This window comes from Spinacia oleracea, chromosome 4 (genome assembly GCF_020520425.1).
Source record: "Spinacia oleracea cultivar Varoflay chromosome 4, BTI_SOV_V1, whole genome shotgun sequence".
Taxonomy (NCBI): Eukaryota; Viridiplantae; Streptophyta; class Magnoliopsida; order Caryophyllales; family Amaranthaceae; genus Spinacia; species Spinacia oleracea.
This window is the reverse complement of record NC_079490.1, coordinates 6,286,669-6,305,397: the sequence shown is the minus strand read 5'-3', so window position 1 is coordinate 6,305,397 and position 18,729 is coordinate 6,286,669. Positions and strand designations below refer to the sequence as shown.

The window sequence follows — 18,729 nt, the reverse complement described above, 5'->3', positions numbered from 1 at the left end:
GACTTGATCAACTCGAATTTGAAGTCATCTGGCTGAAGCCCCGCCAAGAGGGCTGCGAACTTGGTTTCGTCCTTGAGATTGTGTATCTTTAGGACTTCTTCATTGAACCTATGGATATAGTTGCGAAGGTTCTCCGTCTCTCCCTGTCTGACCGCCATTAAGTTAACACTTGTCTTTTGATGTCTTCGACCTGCAACAAATTGGCTGATGAATACCTTTTCAAGCTCACTGTAGCGCTTGATACTCCCATTTGGCACGTTCTTGTTGAACTAGATAAGTGCAAGACCCTTCAAGGATGTGGGGAAGTACCTGAACCAAGCAGCTCCACACCTAGTCTGGAAGTTCATCTGAGCCGCATAGGCAGCCATGTGCTCTTCTGGATTAGTAGTTCCATCGAAAGGCTCGATGGTAGGGACCTTCACTTTGTCTCGGCGGGGGGTGTTCATTATTTCTTGGGAGAAGGGAGTGAGAGCCTCTTGTAATGATGAAGTATGCATACGCCTATCATCTCTTGGTGGAGGGGAGCCCCATCTTCCTCTTAGGGAGGTATGTCTACCTCTGCTCTTTGGGAGAAGCGAGTATGTTCGCTCACGGCGTGGAGGGCTCCTTCCTATTCTTGAGGGTGAACGATGCCTTGGATGATGAGAAGGTGAATGAGCTCCTGGCTGTTGATCGGGGGGTGAAACCCTTATCCTCGGGGAATGGCCTCTAACCCGGGTAGGGGGTGAGTGACGTCTAACTCGGCTGGGGGGTGAGTGACGTCTCCTTATAGGAGAAGGTAAGTGCCTCCTAGGAGATGTCCTACGGGAGCTGACATCGATCGATTCGACTTGCCTTGAAGGAGTGGGGTGGTCTCGTGCGGAGGCAGTAGTCTTAGCACTAGAGGGGGGTAGACCTCGGGTGATCCTATCATTCCTGATGGCCTTTTGGATTGTTCGAGGCGCCTCCTGTGCAAGAGGTCTCGAGCATCAAGGTCTCCTCTGTGCAGCTGTCGTTCTTCAATTACCCGACGTGCATCTTGACTGGCCCTTGGTTGGTGAGGGCGAGGCTGTGCCCCACCCCTATCACCTAGCATGTCCATCACACTTCGAGGCTGTGCCCCGTGGATGGTATGAGATGATGTGCTCACCCTTGAGCTGATAGGGCGGTTTGGCTGTTTCCTTGAAGGTCCCTCTCCCATTCCTTGGAGGTTGCGGATAGCCTCATTGACTTGAGCAACCATATGCCCCAGGTCCTTTTTGGTGACCAAGTTCTCGGGGTGACCCTCGACATGGGGTTGTTGGTTCTCATGGTCCTGATCACCATCGTGATCATCTCCGTTCCGCGGAGTAGGCATTAACACGTAATTGGGATGAGATTCTGATCGATGAGAGGAGGAGTGTGTCCTGGTTCGTCGAGTATTAACCATGGCTTATAGTTGACTTCCCCACATACGACGCCAACTGTTTCTGCGAAGAAAATGCTAAGTGTGAAAATAAGGGAAGTCTCGTCAACCAGGGCTGTTATTTTCCTCCAATCTGGCTGTCGTTTTCCTACAAAAGGGCAAACGTAAACTGGCTCGGGGGGGTTCCCGAGAAAACCCTCTCCAACGCTCAAGTCAGGTATAGTTAGAGAGAGAAAGTAGTGAGAGAGTCAGTGTGAGAATAATTGCATACCAGAGTAATGATTAGGTGGGTCATATATATAGTAATACCGGAGGGCATTATTAGTAAATATGAGCAATTGTAGGGGTATGAAATTATGGGCCTGCAGGAGGCTGTTATTTTGGCCCTGAGATTATGGTCTGAGCCCATCAGGGGGTTTGTGTTTGAGGGTATTTGAGTAATTTCCCTTGATGGGGGGTATTTTGGTAATTTTTGTAAAAGTGGGTCACATAGGGGCCCGAACAAAAGACATTAATTAGATATTTGTATGATTTACAAATACTAACAACCCGAAAAGAATGAAGAACACTATTACTAAAACATGATACTGCGTACATAAAACGTGAACAATGTGTAAAAAATATTAACATATACTCCCTTCGTCCCATAATATAGTGTCCTTTTGACCAAAATCACAGTTATTAAGGTAAAGGATAACATAAATCATTGTTTGTACTTTCAAGATAAAGTACATGTTTTATTTAATTAGTTGTTGGACCGTGTGCTAGCGCGCACGATCCCCAAGGTATACAAATTTAGTTTGCAAAAATGTTACATAAAATACTAACATTTATAAATTTACGTTATATGCTAGAAAGCAATGCTAAAGTTCGATTTGCATGTAAGTAATAATATGAAATTATACATACGTTTACAATATTTGTGTCATTGATATTGTAGCATTCCACAAGCAACAACATTGATAGGTGAGACGAGTGGGCAGAGGAAAGCTAGGCTAGTAAGAGTGACGGAAGAAATTTGGTGAAATGAGTTATTGGGTTGGCCGTAAAAGGAAAAAGAAAAGGCAAATGAGAAAAAAAAAAAAGAAAAAAAGACAGAAGGTAGCAATATGACCAAGTGTATGAATGTCTCAACACTATTGATAAGAATAAGACAAAAGCGTGGCTGGTGGCTAGCGCCTGGCAGTGCAAGATGACCCAAACTCTGAGGGTAATATGGGATTTACACTATTATTAAGAATAAGACAAAATAGAAAATAAAGTACAAAATGGGGACATGATGGGAAAACACTATTGCGTGAATAGTAAATAAAGTATGAGACTTTATAAGTGTTAGGATTTTAATTTTATTTTTTTGATAAAAAAACAGCAATTAAACATTTTAATTATGTTTGTACGAGTCATCATCTTGAAACCACGAATGAACCCAGATTTGAGAACACATCTCCTATTCAGATGATTCTTGGTTACTAAAGAAATGTCTTGGGGCCATAAGGGTCAATAATAAGTCATCAGCTGATTTGTTTCGCTGTGAATAAAGTTTCTTCCTTCAACGATTTAAGAACCCAGAAACGAAGAAACAAAAACTAGAAACGAAAAAAACACAAACCCAAATTTAAGTACCTAGAACAAAGAAAATACGAACCCAGATTTAAGAACCTAGAAACGAAGAAACAGAACCCAGAAACTAAAAACCAGAACAGAGAGAAACAGAACCTAGAAACGAAGAACCAAAGAGCTCAAAAATTAGGATAATGGTGTAGAGGAAGAGAGAGAATTGTGAGATGAACAGAGAGAAGGTGTGAACTTAGAAGTGGGCCTTTTTTGGTATTCACCTTTGTACATACCGTTTTATTACGGCTATCAAGATATTTCTTACTTCAAAAAAATATGTGGTTAAACAGATAAATAGCGCATTAGTGCCCTACCATTATCAAATTCCTGGGTCCGCCACTGTATAGCTCCCCCATATTTTTTCTTGCATTCCAAAAATCTCAATAAAGTCCCCAAACGTTAGTAGTGGGAGTGAATTAAAGCTGTTAATTCTCCTCATTAACCCCCACATATAATGCTTATTTGCCGCCTCCGGCCATCCATATATACCCACCGCCTTCCAACAAGGGTTGTTATCACTGTTACAAACCACAACTTCAATATGATAATAGAATACCATTGGACAGTAATATTTGCATCCCGCCACCACAAACCCAATCCTCCCGATCTTCCATTACTATCGAAGCAAACACCGTTCATAAAACCACATCTATTTCGAATTACCTCCAACCTCCTAGCATCAATCTTCGTCTCCATAACAAACACCACATTTGGAATATCTCTCCAACACTAATCTTGGAGAGCCTTAACTGTCAATGGGTTGCCAAGCCCATTGCAGTTCCAGCTCATAAGTTTCATCGTTCTTCGCGGGGTTGGGTGAGGCCAACATCCGCTCGAAAAACAAATACATGGGTTGAATAAAAATCAGATAGTACGATTTTCAAAGTACAAATGTCTGACTTTTTACGGATAATATTGGCATTACAAATTCTTTATGAGGGTATTATGAGAAAAAATTAATAGTTTAAAATAGAAATAGACACATCATTAAGGGACACCGAATTAAGAAAACAGACACTATATTGTGGGACGAAGGGAGTAGGATTCTACGTTTTATTCGGAGCGTCGCCGAAATAAACACTACGGAGTAGTTAGTTTCCATTTTCGAACACACGAACAAGTAACATATCTGGATTGGGCCCCAAATAGAAATAAGTCGTTGCAATATCATTTGAGCTGGCACATTCCAAAACCAAAATTAAAACCCGAAGAATTCCTCCATTTCTCATTCCAAACCCGCCCATTTCGAAACCCAAACCCGCCCATTTCTTTTTCTTTAATTTTTATTAATTAAAAATAGAACCATCCAACTCACTCCCTTCCCACTTCCCCCCATTCACAACCTCTCCTCTTCTCCCGTCTTCCCCATTTCTCAACTTCTCGCTTTTCTCTCTCCTCCTTCTGCAAAAACTGCTCATTGCGGCATTTCGTCGAACACCTTGAAATCAATCTTCCCAGAAAAAATTACCGAAGAAGATAATCAACAATGTCGCTGCGACCTAATTCGAGGACCGAGGTGAGGAAGAAGTCCTACAAAATTGGGGTGGATGCCGACGAAGCTCGCCGTCGTAGGGAGGACAATTTGGTGGAGATCAGGAAGAATAAGAGGGAAGATAACCTGTTGAAGAAGCGTCGTGAAGGTTTCGCTCTTCCATCTCACCCTCAACAGCCCCTTAATCACGATGTTTCTCAGAATATGGAGAAGAAGGTGATAATTTCGTAAATCACACATTCATTTTTCCTCTCAATTCGGTTTTTTTGAAGTTCGTAGTGTTTCGATTTTGTGCCGATCTTTTGATTTGTTTCCTTTAATCTATGTTTTTTCAACTTTTTAATTAGGTTTAGGTTTTGGGTTTACTTGGAAAGTGTAGTTATATGCTTGATTTACTGTGTTGTGTTTGTTCCCCGAAGTTTAGTTGATGCTAGAGCTCAGATTTGATGGGTTTTGACCGAGATTGCCTATAGAGGGATAACAATGAATTGATAACTGCGATGAATGGAGTTTTGGGTTTTCTGGCAGCGGAATTTTGAATCCAGAGAGTTATGTTACTTGGATTTTGGGGTCTGGATCGGATATCAGGCGTGATCATCAATTTTGTTCGTACTGTTTGGGGGTGAGATCATTGTTGCCTATCGAGTATTTTGGGTTAGAATGAAATTCTCAAGGACATAGATCTTTGCCAAGTTAGTTTGCTAAGTTCTTTCTTTGAAGGGATGGAGATTGTGATTATTTAGATGTTTCCACTCTAACACCATGTACCTTTTACTAAATGTGAAACTTTGGGATTTAGGCATTCTAGTAGGAAGACTATTGCCGTCATGCCGTGTTTAGGAGACTAAATATGATTGCTACCAAGTTAGTTACGTGTGGGCTGCTGAATGTTCATAAACCTTAGTATAATTAATAATGGAGTTTGACGGAGACTCTGTGACACTGCTTGCGTTGTCTTTCTAGAGCTGTGAGCTAAAGGGAGTTCGTAATACTCTATGCTGAGTGGATATGTTTATTTTTTTTTGAGGGGTATAGGGTGGGATCGGAAGAATTTATTCTACTTGGGCTTGTATTCTTGTAGATGCAACATTGCAACCTGTACAACACTAAGTTATCTTTACTTTCATGGAATCTGCTGCCTTGTTGGCTTCTCCATGCATCCTACTGCTAGAAACCAAAGGAGTGCAAGGTTACTGATATGGACATCTTACACTATTATACACTGTTAATCGTGTAGTGATTTGTCCATTAGTTATTTTTTCTGGTCTCTAGTGAATATGTCTATGAGTTTATATAGTTATGTGACTTTAGAAAAAAGAAAAATATCTGTGATCACTAGATCAGGTGATTTATCAGATGTCTTAAATAATATATTGTCCTCTAAAATGGCTTGAGCCGTCATGAGAGATATAGAGAAGATGTTTCCAGTTGACTCTAAATCTTATGCATTGACCTTTAGCTATTTTTTTACAATCCAATGAGAAGCCTTGCGTATTTAGTTGTTTTTTTAATTCCATCATAATCTAAAGCCAAATATTGGCTTTAAGCTAGCCTGGAATTTCAATTAAGGGTTTATATAAGTTTGTTGTCAATAGAAGTGTGTCTCCTGTCTAGCATGCTTTTTTATTGCGATACAATATATACCTAGTATTTAAAAAAGACTTCAACACTAATTCTTTTAGTATGAGTAGTGTCAGAGTATTTAGATAAATGTCATTACAGGTAATATAAACAATGAAGCAACTAGGTTGTGAATCATTTATACTTTGAGAAATGTTTAGAGGGTCTTAAGTCTTAACTCAGTCACTAGAATTTTGCTTTAATATGGTTTAAACTTCCTTTAATCTGATTTAAACTTTTAATAGTGGTTCTTGTTTTAATATGGGCGTGTTTGGTTTTTTCAACATCCATGAGTGGGAAAATGTTGTTAGTTTCGAATGGCAACGAGACATGTAGGCAACTACTCCAGTGGTACCATATCACTATTAAACTGTCTCCTCATTCTGTTTTGTAACAGTTGGAAAGCATCCCTGTAATGGTTCAAGGAGTGGCTTCTGCTGATCCCAATATTCAGTTAGAGGCAACTACTCAATTCAGGAAGCTTTTGTCTATTGGTTAGTATGAACTCGCCACTTTGGTGTACTCTTCTGTCATGAAACACAATTTTTATATTTATTGCATTCCTGTGTAGAACGATGTCTTCTATCATGAAACACAATTTTTATATTTATTGCATTCCTGTGTAGAACGATGTCCTCCAATTGATGAAGTTATTAAAGCTGGTGTTGTCCCGAAATTTGTGGAATTTCTTGACAGGCATGATCTACCTCAACTTCAGGTGGGATCCTAGTCAATTGATTTGTCTCAGTTTTGATATCCCTTAGAGGTCACCATTTAAAAATTCATTTATTTATCTTATCTACAGTTCGAGGCAGCGTGGGCTCTGACCAATGTGGCATCTGGGACTTCGGAGCATACAAGAGTTGTAATTGACCATGGTGCTGTCCCAAAGTTTGTTCAACTCCTTGCATCTGCTAGTGATGATGTCCGGGAACAGGTGATTTTTCTTGATTTTTTTTTGTCACTTCATGTTGTACATATTTTTAGTTAACTCGATTGTAAACATGTTTTAAATCCATTGTATCTTTGTTCTTACAAAAATTCACATTGTCTCAAAGTTTGCATTGATGCCTTTATGCTCATGTCCCCAACCCTCCCCTCCACCTCTGATACGCCTTTTCTTCAATTTTCTTTTGGAGTAAAAGAGATGTTTCAAAGTGGTTACATAGGTACTTGTTAGGTGAATTAGTTCTCTTTATGTCAATTTCAGTTTTTATTTTTTAACTTTTTATATTTAAATTCTGTTTATCTCCTTTGTGCCATGGTCATGTTAATCTTTCTCAATGATGGTGTTATAAGATGTAAGACTTCACAAATTCTATCATTGCCATTTAACGCGCAGGCAGTGTGGGCTTTGGGAAATGTTGCTGGTGATTCTCCCACCTGTAGAGATCTTGTACTGGGTCATGGTGCGCTTGTGCCATTGTTATCTCAGCTGAATGAAAACTCCAAACTGTCAATGCTAAGGAATGCTACTTGGACGTTGTCCAACTTTTGTCGTGGCAAACCACCAGCACCATTTGAACAGGTTTTATATTAGCTGAGATGGCATTAATTAGATCGAAAGTTTTGAGTGAGAGGCCATGCCATTGAATACATTTTGCTTGGTTTTCTCAGGTTAAACCTGCGTTACCAGTCCTTCGACACCTTATCCACCTAAATGATGAAGAGGTTTTGACAGATGCCTGCTGGGCCCTTTCTTATTTATCTGATGGCCCTAACGACAAAATTCAGGCTGTCATAGAATCTGGTGTATGCCCACGGCTCATGCAGCTCCTTCTGTATGTTTTACTTATGTGCTACTTTGATTTCTTCTAGATATACGTGTTTTCATTTATGATGTTTTAGTTTGGGGATTAATTTATTGGAACACATTATATTGTTGACGTTGTGACTCATGTATTTTTTTCTTCGTCTAGCCATCCTTCGCCAACAGTTCTCATTCCTGCTCTTCGAACAGTTGGGAATATTGTCACAGGAGATGATAATCAGACCCAGGTACTGATCTTGGTGTGCTTATGTTTGGTAATCTTTATGCTTTCGTTGCCTATGTCAACTTGACTGTTGTAGGAAAAGTAATGACGCATTTCTCCTTTGGGACTAATGTGTGAAGGTTAATTAATTATTGGTGTAATTCATGACAATAATCAAGTTCTTTTATCTTCCGGAGGATTAGACTAGCCATCTTGTATTTGATGCCCCACTTATGTATTGAATTAAATATTTTTTTGTCGACAAAATTTATATTTAATTATTTTGGCAATAAAGAAATTTTGTTGTTGTTGTGTGCAATTAAAAAGAGCATGCAACAACCTTGCTGGAAAAGTTGAAGAGCTAATGGTTCAATTCGAGGACACATTTGCAGACGATAATCCTTGACATAATCAATTTGTCCTCGAATTGAACAATTGACTCTTCAACTTTCCCATGCAATACTGTTGTATGCTCTTTTTAATTGCGTACAGTAAAAAAAAAACTTTGTTGCCAAATAATTAAATTTTAAATTTAATTCAATACATTATTGGGGAATTAAATACACAATGACTAGTTTAATTAGCCGAAAGATGAAAAAACTTGATTATTGTCATGAATTACACCAATTAAAAATTAACTTTCCAGTTTCCCCCAAATTTTAGTCATCCTAAAAGAGAAATGCATCATTACTTTTCTACAACGGTCAAATTGGAATATAATGTAGCTTGCGTGGTAGAAATCCAGCCAACTTCTGGAGGTTGCTTTAGCCGAAGGAATTAAGAAAGGCTAGGAGTAATTTAAAATTTAATTTTTGGATTATAAGGTTGGGACATTTGTTTTAGGCTATGACATTGTGCAAGGATAATGTTAGATCATCTCCCCAGGGAATAAGTTTGAAATATAAAGATTAATGGGGGAAAAGTGGTCCAAAATGGTCAAGCCTATTCTTACCAGTAGCTATCACTTTAGGGAACTAGGGATAATATTTCATTTCCTTCTATATTTTCATGTCAAATATTTTTCTCCCACTTTTTACTTTACCTGACATGTTTTGTGGACTTTGCAGTTTGTATTAGACAACAACGTCCTTCCTTGTCTTAACCAACTTCTCACTCAAAATCACAAAAAAAGCATCAAGAAGGAAGCATGTTGGACAATATCGAATATAACCGCTGGAAACAAGATTCAAATTCAGGTGATGATTTCATTTTGCTTATATGTTCGCTTTCTTTTGTGAGGACTTTTTCTTTTACTTTATGTTTAATGTTTCAAAGAGTTAGGTGTATTAAAAATTTAAAATCTTATTGGTTGATGTGTTCCTGGAGTAACTGATTTCATGCTGGAGTCGTTATTTCTTTTGTTCCTCCTGAATCAACCAATGCTACTTCCCTTTATTCTTGCTTGTCTTATTGATATAGAGTATATGCTGAGTTAACTTACATGTTAATGCCTAAAATTGATAATGCTATAGTAGACCACGGATGTTCCAGTGTTATTTCTTTTGTTCCTACTTTGCTTTTGTTGCGTCTGTTATGATATGATTGTCAGGTTCTTCATTTTCTGCTACCGATATTGAGGGATTGTGCTAGAATGAATAAACCACATTTGTGCTAAGTTCCTGACGTTTGTTGTTCTTGTCATTAGCTTGTTATTGAGGCTGGTCTTGTTCAGCCTCTTGTGGAATTACTCCAGAATGCGGAATTCGACATCAAGAAAGAGGCTGCATGGGCAATCTCTAATGCCACATCTGGGGGATCTCATGAACAGATACGGTATGCCATACATGATCTATAGTTTCTCGTGTCTTTGTTTTATTTTCATATTGATGATGGGTTCTGCACTGCTCTCTGTTCCTTTTAGACCTCATGAAATGATGAAAGACCAATTTCTAAGATGTTAGGAAAGGAGGTCAACTTTGCCAGTTTGTCTGTCCAGTAATGGCCTTGCAGCCTTGCAGTAGGGATGGTCGGGGGGTAATACCCTATTTAACACCTTTAATTATGAATAGATGGCACTTAGCCGTTTCCCTAGTTGCCACCTCTCTGTGGATTGTAGGAGTTGATAACATTTGTGATCTTTGATACATTGTATATTTGCTCATCATATAGGATCTGAACTCAGCAGCTTAACTGTAATTACTGTTTGTGAGTTCCTGCTCTCTTCTGTGAACTAAAATACCATCTTCCCTTCTATAACCCCAGAGTTGTGTTAATAGTGATATAGATGTTGGGTATTCCTTGTGTTAAATTTGTTTGCAGTTGTCAGATCTTGAGTACCTTGAATCAATGTGATATTTGCTCATCATATAAATTGCTGTCTGCCTTACTTGCAACCAATGTGGCCATTTTCTTAGTTTCTAGTGGAAAATGACTGAGGACCAATCGATACTTAAAATCCAGCTTCCTTGAATCATGAAAGAAGCCCAAACAGCCTTTAGAAAATAGAGTAATACAACTTATACAAGTATACTGCTAGCTTATCTGCACTTAGTCACCCTTATCTTTCTCGCGTCTTTAAAAGTTTCCAAAATTATTCTTTTCGCGTTTGGTTTTAACCTATCACTCCTTTAGAAACTTCATTTACTTAAACTTATTGTGGGATGGAAATTGTGGCATTTGAAATCTGGTAACACGTAGGAACTAATTGTTTAAAAGGATACCCCCTCCCCCCTCCCAATCTCTCCTCCTCACCTGTTCTCTCTCCTGCTTTATCTCAATCTCAAATTTTAAATCAATTGCGACCCTGTATATCGTTAATAGAACTTCTCAATTCACTCATGTAATTTAGGGAATGGAGCAGCAGGGAGCATTCTTCTGCTATTAAGCTTTTGCAACCGATCTCTTTACTTGGGATAAAATTCATATATATCTTCTTCAGGAACTTGGCTGATTTGGTTTTAACTCGCTGGGTTATGGTTAATGCTCTTGGTGGTCACTGGTCATAGGCTCATAGCATGTATTGGACAATGGTTGAGAAGTCCAAAAAGTTGCACGTCCCTAGGGTTTGGAAAAAAATTTACCCTGTTACAGAAATAAGATTTCACTGTCTGAACCTGCCAATTAAATTAGGATTTTAAAGTTAGTTTATTAGTGTTAGTTTTGTTTATTTGCAGTTGTCTTGGCTACAGGTTATTGGTTTTTCTTTCATACATCTGAGAGCTATTCTTCTTGTAGTGAAATTGGTCTCTCCCCCCCACCCCCCCAATAAAGGAGGCTAGGTCTTTTTGGTGCTCTATTTTCTCCTCTTAGGTTTCCCGGAGCTTGTATTTCATCCTATTGGACAATATAATTTAGGCTCGTGTTTCTTGTGTAGGCACTGCCCCGTTCTTTCCTCATAAAAGTAAAACTAAAAAAGGTTGGTTGATTGATTTGCTACAGTAGCCAGAGCCCCTCATGTGGATACGTATGCTGTGGGACTGAAATACTGAATACCATGTGCTTCTTGACTCTATCTCAGATCTGATTAGATGCAATCCAAATTCCAAAATTCTTCATGTGGATACTTGTGTAGTTGTATTGTAGTCCTGAATTGCAACCATGTGCTGTTTCATGGGTGGACCTACATGGCCCAACTAATATAGGACCTACATTGCCTAGCTTCAAACCCTCGAGTAATTTTGAATGGAAAAATATTAACAACTTTCAATTATGTGTTATGCACCCCTAAAATCATACTGTAGTAAAATAATTCAAAGGATATAAGGTAAATTCTGTAGTAAAATTGTCAACTTGATGTCAATTTGCATTCCCCGTTTTGTAAATCCTGATCTGCTTGGCCCTATATTAGGTGCAATGCGATTACCATTTTGTGAACTTGTTATACTTGCAAGACATCTATATATCTACTCCGTATTATTGTTACGAAGTTTCATACTTTTCTGAACTTTTTGTTTCTGCAGATTCTTGGTGAGCCAAGGTTGTATCAAACCTCTCTGTGATCTGCTAATATGCCCTGACCCACGAATTGTTACGGTTTGCCTCGAGGGGCTTGAGAATATACTGAAAGTGGGAGAGGCTGACAAAGAAATGGGAATGAATGGCGGAGTAAACGTGTACGCTCAAATGATTGATGAATGTGAAGGATTGGACAAGATTGAGAACTTGCAAACTCATGATAATAACGAGATTTACGAGAAGGCCGTGAAAGTCTTGGAGAAATACTGGGCTGAGGAAGAAGAAGAGCAGAATGTTCAAGATGCTCTAACAGCTATGAATCAACAGGGCTTCAACTTCGGTGCTACACAACCCAACATCCCAGCTGGCGGGTTCAAGTTTGGGTGAACGTACGGGCTTTTGGTGATTTTAGTCCGTGTTTTTAGGCCCATACCCTACCCCAAACCCCCGCTACTGAATTTTGGAAGCCGTGTTTGCTATTTTAGTTACACCCCGTTAGAGCCAGTGTTTTGGTCTTGCTCTTACGGGTCATTGGTCTATTATGAATTATGAGTCTATTTTGTTGTGTTTCTGCGTCTCACAGGAAAAAAAATTACGGTATACTCGGAATTTGTATTTAGTTGCACAAGTGTAGTCAAAAAGTTTATTGCCATGTTTGGCTCTTTTAAGTTCTTTTGGGATTTTCAGTTTCAGGTTGGTTATTATTGGTGTCTGAGTAAGGAGAAGTTTCTTGCTGTTTTGTGGTTATGCGTTTGGCAACTACTCTTATATAATACCAAGTAGTAGTTACATTGCTGTATTTGTTCATCTTTTGGGATACAATTATAATTCATTTCAGGTTTCACAAGTGTTACCCAATATCCCCATGAATTACGTATTGGGAACGTGCGTACTGATACGTTTGAGTAATTTCGGGTTAATGTAAGTAGGTACGGAACTGTGTTTTGTGTAATAAAGAAATCTATGAATTAGGTAACATTAATTGGTTCACACTAATATTGTTTTTCAAGAAATAATGACTTGTGATGAAACTATTTCTTCCAGGTTAAATTACCGGTATGTAAACCAGTTAACCATGTGTTTATGGCATCTAAGAGCAAGAGCAGATCGGGAGCGGAATTTCGGCATGCTGTGATGTACATCACAGGGCATTTTGTGTACCATTCATTAAAAAGAAAGTACCATTTCATTAAACGGAGTACCATTACGATAAAAACATGTACCATTACGATAAAAACATGTACCATTGAAATTCAATTTATTTACAGAAATGCCCCTGTGATGTGTTTTGAAACACATCACAGCATGCCGAAATGACTTCCTCAGATCAAAGGAGGTCTTATCTTAAGATTTTCTTCATTTGCCATGTCAGCATTTCATTAATATTAAATAATTAAATGATTGTTAAGACTCTTTAAGATTCAATCAAATTTAGCTCTTCACCCATTAAATCATTTAAGACTTGCAAATTTATGTAAAATATCAATTTATTATTTAATTTAACTCACCTACCAAAGTTGAGTCTTAATTTTTCAAGACTCACTTTAAGACTTTGATAAAACTTGTCTACTTCAATGCTACAATTTCTATATGTCTGATCTTAAGACTGATGAATCATATGCCATGTCAGCACAACTCATATCTTAAGACTTGGGGCTGATCATGCTCTAAGCACACAAAAAATGTCACAACTTGAAAATACTTTAACTATTACTTTAAGCCTATGAATTTATTGAGCTAAGTTCACTCACAAGTTCAACAGTAGTATCATCACCATCACCATCACCATCACCATCACCATCACCATCACCATCACCACAGAGCTCCACAACAAGAGATTCCCATTTTGCAGTTTGAAATCTCATATTCTTCTTCTCCATTACATCCAACACAAAGCAAGCATCATCCATCTTTCCACCCTTTAGCAAGCCTGAAACTATATTATGAAAACTTTCCAACCGAGGACAGTGGTGGCTCATCAGCATAGCATGTAGGATACTCAAGCTCCTCTCATACTCACCAACTCGACAAAACCCATCAACCAACATCCTATAAGTAGCTGCATTAGGCTTACATCCTTTAATTTGCATATCAACAAGAACTTTATAAGCCTCCTCGACTTTCCCTTCTTTACACAAAAAGTTCACCAATATGTTATATATTATCACATCTGGATTTAGCTTCTTCTTCTTCATCTCATTGAACAAAGATTTAGCTTCATTAAGCTTCCCTCTTTGTGCAAGATCAGTAATCAAAACCCCAAAATTATTAAGCTGGGGTTTGCACCCTCTGTACTCCATATCAAACATCACTTTCTTGGCCTCATCATACTTCCCCAAGGAACAGAAACCTTCCATCAGAAGCACAAAATTTACTGCATTTGGGTGTGTTCCTTTACCAATCATATCATCAAGCAACTTCATACCCTTACCCACTTCACCCTTCTTACACAAAAACCCTATCAAACTATTATAAGTCACAATAGTAGGCTGCACCACTCTCTCAAGCATTTCATCAAACACCTTACACGCATTCTCTAACTCTCCCTTCACCAACCAACCCTTGATCATTATGTTAAACGAAACCGAATTCGGCTGAAAACCCAGTTCTTTACACGTCAAAAACAAATCATTTGCATCAGCAAATCGATCATTATCAATAAGCACATTAAGCAAAACATTCAAAGACTGCAAATTTCGTTCACAATTAAAGTTGGGCATTTGATTAAACAATTCAATTGCTTTCTCAACTAATTGACATTTACCATAATGCTGAATCAATGCAATAAACAGTGATTCCCGGCAACGAATACCGCGATTTTTTATGAAATCAAGAAGTGGGTCGACGAGTTCAAACTTTCGGGAGCGAGCAAGCTTATAGAGGAGAGAGGCGTATGAAGGATAGTCATGTTTGACGCCCTTTTGGGCGTACTGTGTGAAGAGAGATAAGGCTTCGTCTGGGTCATGCAGTTGCTTGAGATCGGCGAGAAATGGTATGGGTTTGGGTTTGCGACGCTTTGAAGATGGTTTGTACTTTTGACTATGCGACGCCGTAGAAGTAGATGATATGGTTTGAAATTGTAGTTTGGTGATAGGTTGTGATGTTTTGAAGGGGTGAAACTTCAACATGCCTTCGTGTAAGATTGGTTCGTGCAGGTTGTATTTTGAAAAGCACGTTTTAAACACTCCGGGAGATTAGACACATCTTGATTCTTACTCCGGAAGATTAGCTTTTTTTTCCCCTTAAATTCCACGTGCAACCTATCACTAATAAACTATAAAATTTTTACTTAACAAAAGGTGCAAAGATTTGTGTCTAGAGTTTGAGTTATATTTATGTTATGTTCACATCACACTATATGTTTGGAGTGGGATTAGGAAACTATCGTGCATATACGTCGGGGAGATTAATGAGAACCACGATTGATAACTTGTTTTAGCACACTGCTTACCCACACATCTAGGGGTGAGCAAAACAGGGTACCCTGTTGAAATTTCAGGAACCGGAACCGGAACCTGTTCCTTAAAATGAGAACCGGAACCGGAACCTGTTGTAACAGGTTCCTGAAAATGAGAACCGGAATCGGAACCTGTTGCAACAGGTTCCGATTCAGGGTACCCTGTCATGTTAAAAATTTAAGTAAAATATTTATATTTTATTGAAAAACTATCTACTTTATGGTTTGGGCTTTGATTGTTTTATAGTTTGGGCTTAAGTTGCAATTCTATATTTATATTTTCCAAAAATTAGCTTGGATTATTTTATATTTTAGGCATATGAAGCATTTTCATATGGCCCGGTTCCTTATTTTGGGTACCCCAAGTTAAAATTAGTGTGTACAGGGTACCCAATAGGGTACCCGTTCAAAAAATTTGTTACCCGGAACCGGAACCTGCACAACAGGTTCCGGTTCCGGAACCGCAGGTTCCTAACAGATTCCGATTCCGATTCAGGATACCCTGACTTTTTGCTCACATCCCTCTCACTGGTTAAAAGCAGAGCCGCAATTGCAAACATAGGTATTTAATATTTACTTATTTATTTAATCACTTTAATATACCATAATCGGCCATAATTTTCATGTAAAAAAAAAAAAAAATGGGCCATAATTTACGTGCAAAATATGTTGCAAATTATCAAATTCTATGGTATACTCCTTGCAGGTGTATATCATAGAATTCTATATTCAGTATATATGATAGAGTTTTAAGTTTTCTTTCTTATCATTTAAACACTAAAAAAAAAATCTATATGAGATAAGAGTCGAATTGACTTATAAAATCGATATTAGTTTTACGATGATTTTACAAGACTTTGTAGCCCAAGCTTGCTAAAGGTATTTATTTGAAGTAATCGTTCACCTATAAATAAACTAAACCACACACAATATATTCCTCCAATCAAAAGGTCTTGCGCGCACAAGGTGTACAGTAAATTTATTGTACACCAAGATAACTTTTATACAGTTTTGTGTAACTTTAACCTATTTTTCTGTAACTTTTATATTATAAAAATAAAAAGTAGATAGATAAACATTTTAAAGGGTTAAATGATTAATTTATACATTATTAGTGATTTTGAAGAAATAATTTTGATTCAAATGAAAAAATTTATCATTAAAAAATAGATAACTTTTACATATATAAATGTAACTTTTAAGCATTTTGAGTCAACTTTTACTCCGGTGTACAATATTTATTGTACAACCATTGTAAATAAGAATTTGTGTTCCCCCAATTCCAAACTCCAATTCCTAGTCCCAAAAAAAAACTCCAAATTCCAATATTCTTCCGTCGATTAATCGGTAAGTTTTCAAAGTTTTTGTGAAATATTCGTCGTTTTAAATTGAATTAACATACATCTAACTGATTATTAATTTCTCCCTTTTTAATTCGGATATTTCATGAAATACCCCCGAGTTTTGAAGTAATTCACCAAATGCCCATCAAGTTCCAATAATTCACCAAATACCCCTGACAATTGACTTAATGCCCCAAATACCCTTACTGATAACGGTCCGTTAGTCCGCCGTTAGCCTAGTTTCATAATTCACCAAATGCCCCTTTTTTAAAAATTTATTTCACCAAATACCCCTATTATTAAACTTATTTCACCAAATGCCCCAACCTTAAAAATAGTTATTCTGATGTTCCAACGTCTAGTTTTTTCGTTTGAAAATTAGTCGTTGCTTATTGTTGGCTTATGCCAGTGATAATATCTAAAGGCTAATTTTGAACAAACATTGTAGTACGAAGAGAAAATAATAATGTTGATTGTGTGTTCCATTCAATACAAAGCTACACAATTTATAGGTATCAAAATAACAAACTAAGCCTTATAATAAGGAAGAAAGATACTTATGAAATGAATCCAAGCAACAAAGAAGATCAATGTTCTGATTAACGAGTGGGATATCTTGAAATGACAATTTGTACATTAAACTCAAGGCATAATCCAAAGAGAAGCTAGTAGGAAACTTATTCCTGATTTACAGCTACGATGCCAATTATGAGCTTTGGATCTATTGATGTCACAAGGAAATTTGACAAGCATCGACTCATCGTACACAAATTCAACTCCACTGCTTCAACCTAGGGACGGGAAACACTCGAGGAGAATCTCAGAACCTGTTTCGAGCTCCTGTTCTAATATGGTCAGTGGAGGAACCAATTTCACTATTTTCCTTTTCCAGCAGTTAATATTAACAATTTAACATTCCTGCATTTCGATAAGCATCAACTAGCGGGCCAACTTGTACATCCAACTCTATACCAATAATAAGACCCTGCCCTCGGACTTCTTTCACATGTTGTTTGCCTCCCAATTGCTTTGCTAAGAGTTCTCTGAAGTCTTAACTTTTCTTTGCTAAAAGTACTTGCTTGCTCTCCTGAGTCCTAAGTTCTGCCTGTCCATCCCAAACCATGACATAAATAGGATTAGCCTTTCTTCATTTCAAAATCAAAGTAAGATGCCTTGTATTGACATTACAGTACCAGCCTTTTCTTCATTTGCTTCAAGTCCTATTGCATCTTACTATTTCCCCTATTTTCAGTACTTTCTCCTTCGTCTAAGCTTCCCCTGTATTGTCCTTCATGCTGTTGCCCCCTGTTTTCTTGCTCAACTACTCCCTTGCACCATCTCAGATTGTTGCAAGGATCACACTTGTAGTACAACCTTTGTGGATTGAGTGTTGTATCGGAGCTTCAGATGACAAATTTCCTATCACAATAGCAAAATTGGTTAGGTACTCTAATATATGTGGACTCATTGTGTGAGGATGATGATTTGGAAACAAAACTCATGACACAAATCTAATGCAATTAGCAAAGCAAAGAAAAACAATATCTAAATTACAAGAAACATTCAGAAAGTGGGTTTTTATAGCCAAGCAAGATCAACAGCTACTTTTCAAACGAAAAAACTAGTCGTTGGAACATCAGAATAACTATTTTTAAGTTTGGGGCATTTGGTGAAATAAGTTTAATAATAGGGGTATTTGGTGAATTATGAAACTTGGCTAACGGCGGACTAACGGACCGTTAAAAGTAAGGGTATTTGGGACATTAAGTCAATTGTCAGGGGTATTTGGTGAATTATTGGAACTTGATGAGCATTTGGTGAATTACTTCAAAACTCGGGGGTATTTCATGAAATATCCGTTTTTAATTTTATTGTTTTTCTGGTTTGGTAGTTTTATCGAATACTATAATTGAAATTGTACCAGATTTCAATAACGTAACAATAACATAATC

The 18,729-nt window shown here is 37.8% G+C and overlaps 2 protein-coding genes across 2 annotated transcripts; one reads left to right on the top strand and one right to left on the bottom strand.

Moving 5' to 3' along the window:
* Positions 1-4,311: 4,311 nt before the first annotated feature.
* Positions 4,312-12,776, top strand: LOC110792942 (importin subunit alpha-4). Its single transcript, XM_021997761.2, has 10 exons — positions 4,312-4,706; positions 6,508-6,604; positions 6,737-6,828; positions 6,916-7,047; positions 7,453-7,638; positions 7,728-7,891; positions 8,030-8,108; positions 9,151-9,279; positions 9,729-9,856; positions 11,983-12,776. The coding sequence occupies exons 1-10, from the start codon at positions 4,485-4,487 to the stop codon at positions 12,362-12,364; spliced, it is 1,611 nt and encodes a 536-aa protein (XP_021853453.1). The 5' UTR covers positions 4,312-4,484; the 3' UTR covers positions 12,365-12,776.
* Positions 12,777-13,431: 655 nt separating this feature from the next.
* Positions 13,432-15,214, bottom strand: LOC110792943 (pentatricopeptide repeat-containing protein At1g07740, mitochondrial-like). The gene has a single exon (XM_021997762.2). It carries the CDS (start codon positions 15,103-15,105, stop codon positions 13,699-13,701), a length of 1,407 nt encoding a protein of 468 aa, XP_021853454.2. The 5' UTR covers positions 15,106-15,214; the 3' UTR covers positions 13,432-13,698.
* Positions 15,215-18,729: the final 3,515 nt, after the last annotated feature.

Bases quoted from the DNA above. Each gene is read 5' to 3' on its own strand.
- LOC110792943 (XM_021997762.2), bottom strand. From the start codon at position 15,105: ATGTTGAAGTTTCACCCCTTCAAAACATCACAACCTATCACCAAACTA.
- LOC110792942 (XM_021997761.2), top strand. From the start codon at position 4,485: ATGTCGCTGCGACCTAATTCGAGGACCGAGGTGAGGAAGAAGTCCTAC. The intron at 6,605-6,736 runs GTTAGTATGAAC...ATTCCTGTGTAG, and splicing joins CAGGAAGCTTTTGTCTATTG to AACGATGTCCTCCAATTGAT. The intron at 7,048-7,452 runs GTGATTTTTCTT...TTTAACGCGCAG, and splicing joins GTGATGATGTCCGGGAACAG to GCAGTGTGGGCTTTGGGAAA.